Raw genomic sequence first — 5,000 nt, forward strand, 5'->3', positions numbered from 1 at the left:
ACACACACACACACACACACACACACACACACACACACACACACACACACACACACACACACACACACACACACACACACACACACACACACACACACACACACACACACACACACACACACACACACACACACACACACACACACACACACACCTCTTCATTTTGCTCTCAAATTGCACCAGATTGATGCATCTAACTTCAATATTTAAAAAAAATATCTTCCCGGGGGAGCATGCCCCCGGACCCCCCTAGAGGGGGTCAGGTCCACTCCCCACTTATAAAAATAGCACTTTACCACTGCACCTCCTCTAATCTCAGATGCACCCTGAGTCATTGTGTTTAAGTACAGTGAGCCTTTCTAAAATATACAGTAAAGAGACAAACCCACCAGCATTATAGGATATACTATGACTTTGAGCCAAATACTTGTTTCTGGGCTGTATAAATAAATTGAATTGAAACAGTTGCTGATTTAGAGCGCTGGCACCTTTTTGATTCCAATTCAAGCACTGTGTGTACCTTGGGGTTGGCTCAGTGGGCGGGACCGAGCGGTGCATGGTGATTGGTCGGGTGAAGTACACCAGGCAGCCGGTGCCGCAGAACCGAGCACCGGAGGTCCGAGGGAACGGGATGTTGGCGTCCTGCGTGAAAAACAAACACAATTTTAAAATGTACACGCTAAAAACATGATCAGTTTCACAGTGACAGGGATCTCTTTAACTTTAACATTATATTCTATCACATGGCTGAGTTAAGTGTTCTGATTGGTCGGTTTGTTACATTATGTTTTATCACACGGCTGAGTTGAGTGTTCTGATTGGTCGGTTTGTTACATTATGTTTTATCACACGGCTGAGTTGAGTGTTCTGATTGGTCTGTTTGTTACATTATATTCTATCACACGGCTGAGTTGAGTGTTCTGATTGGTCGGTGGCAGATATGTAATTGCATTATATTATGTTATGAAGGATGTGTATGTAGCAGGTGTGTGTGTGTGTTGCAGGTGTGTGTGTGTGTGTGTGTGTGTGTGTGTTGCAGGTGTGTGTGTGTTACCTGGTAGGACCCGTAGGTGTTGGTGACCCGAGGGAACGCCTGCATGGCGGGGGTGACGGGGTTTGAGAGGACAAAAGGTCCAGAGGAAGGACTGTCCTCCTGCGTCTGAGAGAGAAAACACACTGTCAGGCGGCTTTTAAAAGATTCAAGACTCAATCAATCAATGTTTATTTATATAGCCCAATATCACAAATGTTACATTTGTCTCAGTGGACTTCACAGTTTGTACAGAATATCAGTATGACAATACGACACCCTCTGTCCTTAGACCCTCTGTCCTTAGACCCTCTGTCCTTAGACCCTCACATCGTACAAGGAAAAACTTCCAGAGAAAACCCCACAGTTTCAAGGCTTTTATGGTCATGTGAGCAGAGCTGCAGTGTAGATATATCAATGAAAGTCTGAGGTCACAGCAGTGGCGTAGCCACCATAGGGCCAGGGTGGGCCCAGGCCCACCCAGTTTACTCATTGGCCCACCCTGAGAAAGTGTCATTTAAAAAAATTGAATAAAATTGAAAAAAAGAGAAAAGAGACAAATATTACAAATAATAACAATAATAACAAGAAGAAGAAAAGAGTATAATTGTGGTTAAATAAAATGTTCTGCTGCATTTATTTGGTCAATTTAAGTAACGTTATTATGTCAGGTGCGCGTGACCTGTGCAGCTGCGCGTTCATCATCTGCAAGGTGCTTACACAGCAGTCAATGATGGACATCAGAACATGGTTAAAACAGCCAGCCCTTATGGCCAGCAGGAACACTGCATCTACTGCAGGTAACAACAGTTCAGATCATGGGGACATTACGTTACCCGCCTGTCGGTGTCGTGGACACTAACGCCCGACTCGCTGGCTTTGCCCACCTCGCCCAAGGAGGCGGAGCAGCCGCAGCCGTCTTCGTTGCCCCAAACACCGCCACCCCTCAGCCGCAAGTGCCAGAGGACCTCGGCAAAACAGAGCCTGCCCAGGTATATTTAAAAGAGTACCCAGCTCGCCTGTACAGTGGGGTAAGGCGCTCACTTTGCAGCTCATGGTTTCAAAACAGAGATTGGCTGGAATATTCATGTGAAAAAGATGCCATCTTCTGCTGTGCCTGTAGACATTTCGGTTCCAGTAAGTCAGATGCCTCCACCACAACTGGCTACAACAACTGGCGCCATGCTCTTGTACGTGATAAGGGACTGGGAAGGCATGAATCAAGCAAAGAGCACATAGATCTATAGATCTCTTCATGTTGCTCTCAAAGTGCACCAGATTGGTGCTTTTAACTTCAATATTTAAAAAAAAAGTCTTCAAGGGGGAACATGCCCCGGACCCCCATAGAGGAGGTGAGGACCCCCCTGGAGGAGGTGAGGACTCCCTTAGAGGAGGTGAGGACCCCCCTAGAGGGTGTCAGGTCCCCCCTGGAGGAGGTGAGGATCCCTTAGAAGAGGTGAGGACCCCCCTGGAGGAGATGAGGACCCCTTAGAGGAGGTGAGGACTCCCTTAGAGGAGGTGAGGACCCCCTAGACTCTAGGGCCTAGAGGATGTCAGGTCCACTCCCCACTTATAAAAATAGCACTTTACCGCTGCACCCTCTCTAATCTCAGATGCACCCCGAGTCATTTTGTTCTGGAACCGGGCCTGAGTCCGGGTGATGTTTTTGATGTGGGCTGCAGAGGAAAGAGCTGTCCAGAAGGACACCAAGGTGTTGTGTTTGAGTTCTTGATGAGCCATTCAAACAGTAACACACGTGTCTCCTGTTCACCAATACCCATCTGTTATGGGAAAAGAAAGTATTCCAAAAGTATTCTAAAAGTAATCTGTCACCGGTACCGGCGGGGATTGTTGTTAGCTTCTGATGCGCAGAAGAAAAGTCTGGCCCACCCTATTTTTTACAGGCCCACCCTAAAGTACATTTCAGCTACTGGGTCACAGGCTCCTTTATCAGATCAACACAATACAACAGATAAAATAGTGCAAGTAAATAAAATGGAATATGATAGAAACAGAATATGATAGAAACAGAACAGTGCGTGTGCGTGTGCGCGTGTGTGTGTGTGTGTGTGTGTGTGTGCGTGCGTGCGTGCGTGCGTGCGTGCGTGCGTGCGTGCGTGCGTGCGTGCGTGTGTGTGTGTGTGCGTCACCATGTCTGACTCCAGGCAGGACACCAGTTGTCGGACACACGGCTCCAGACAGTTCTGGTTCCTCTTCACTTTCTGCAGAGAGGTGTCCGTTAGAATCTGAAAAAAAAAAAAACACGTTTAAGTAAAAGAGTGCTGTGGTGCGTTCAGGAGCGCTGGGAGATTCTGCTTTCAGTTTTTTTTTTTTTTTTCTGAAAAATACTTCAGGGAATTATAAATAAAATACATAAAAACAACAACATGTTAGTATAATTCAGAATATGATTATTTTATACAAATGTTTTATTGAATTTTACATCCAAAAATATAAAAGACACTTTTTTTTTTTTTTTGCAGTTAAAAAAGGAATTTGAATACTTTTCAAGATATGATTTCTGATTCTTTTTTAATTATTTCTGCTAATTTTATGTTGATTTCTGCAGATTTGTGTAGATTTCGGTACATTTTTGTTGATTTCTGCAGAACTGCTTTTCCTTCCGGGAAAAGATTGTCCCACTCTTGACCTAACAATCAACATCGGCCCCTCTGTTGTTTCCCCGACTCAGACTGCAAGGAATCTGGGTGTGACCCTAGATAACAAACTGTCCTTCACTGCAGACATCGCTGCTACAACCCGCTGCTGCAGATACACTCTTTACAACATCAGGAGGATACGTCCCCAGCTGACCCAGAAAGAGACGCAGGTTCTGGTCCAGGCTCTCGTCATCTCACGCCTAGACTACTGCAACTCCCTCCTGGCTGGTCTGCCTGCATGTGCCATCCGACCTCTGCAGCTCATCCAGAATGCAGCGGCTCGTCTGGTCTTCAACCTTCCTAAATGTTCCCACACCACACCGCTCCTCCGCTCCCTTCACTGGCTTCCAGTAACTGCTAGAATCCACTTCAAGACTCTGGTACTTGCGTACCATGCTGTGAATGGATCTGGCCCTTCCTACATCCAGGACATGGTTAAACCGTACACCCCAGCACGTGCACTCCGCTCTGCATCAGCCAAACGGCTCGCTGCACCCGCACTGCGAGGGGGACCCAAGTTCCCATCAGCAGAAACACGTGGGTTTGCTATCCTGGCTCCAAAATGGTGGAATGAGCTCCCCATTGAAATCAGGACAGCAGAAAGCTTACACATCTTCTTCAGACTGAAAACTCATCTCTTTAGACTCCACTTCCAGAGATAGAGTTACTAACAAAGCACTTATATACTAACAAAGGGCTGGCTTATCTAAAGCCAGTTGAGTAGCACTTGAAATGTTTGGCTCTATGAAACCTGATGAACTTATATGATTCTGTTTTCTTCAAGGTTGTATTTTGTTGGTCGAACGTACTTAATGTAAGTCTCTTTGGATAAAAGCCTCAGCTAAATGCAATGTAATGTCAACTTAACCCTTTCATGTAATTTGTGTAGATTTTCTGTTCATTTCTGCTGTTTTCTTATAATTTGTTATAAGCGTTATAGTGTTTTTTTATGTCTGCCGTGGTGCGTTCAGGAGCGTCAGTACCTTCTGGATCTTGGTCTTCATGGCGGCGGGGATGGTGGTGGGGGGGACGAACAGGAAGCTGGGCGCGGCATTGTTGGGATATTGAGCGGGAAACTTGAACACCAGGTGGACCTGATGGCTGCCGCAGTTCGCCGACACCATGCAACTGCGATTCACCGCGTCCATCTGCAAACACAGCGGGAAGTGAGGAGGAAGTTCTAATTCCCTTAAAGGTCCCCTGTCATACTCTTTCTCATCAATATATCACAGGTCTCAGATATATACATAGCCTGTCTCTGATTGGCTGAAACACCAAACAGATCATTGCAGCATTACCCATAATCCCCT

The 5,000-nt window shown here is 46.1% G+C and overlaps 1 protein-coding gene across 2 annotated transcripts in view; it reads right to left on the reverse strand.

Annotated features, from left to right (window-relative positions):
• wdr59 (WD repeat domain 59) overlaps positions 1-5,000 on the reverse strand; it is a 43,530-nt gene that overhangs the window by 24,650 nt on the left and 13,880 nt on the right. For both annotated transcript variants that reach the window (XM_079661128.1, XM_079661129.1), the window contains exons 14-17: positions 4,674-4,838; positions 3,181-3,276; positions 1,055-1,159; positions 521-642 (exon numbers count right to left, since the gene is read on the reverse strand). In XM_079661128.1, the coding sequence (XP_079517254.1) occupies positions 521-642; positions 1,055-1,159; positions 3,181-3,276; positions 4,674-4,838 (488 nt within the window). The remainder of the gene's footprint in view (positions 1-520; positions 643-1,054; positions 1,160-3,180; positions 3,277-4,673; positions 4,839-5,000) is intronic.

This window comes from Notothenia rossii, assembly GCF_949606895.1.
Source record: "Notothenia rossii genome assembly, chromosome: 2".
NCBI classification, from domain to species: domain Eukaryota; kingdom Metazoa; phylum Chordata; class Actinopteri; order Perciformes; family Nototheniidae; genus Notothenia; species Notothenia rossii.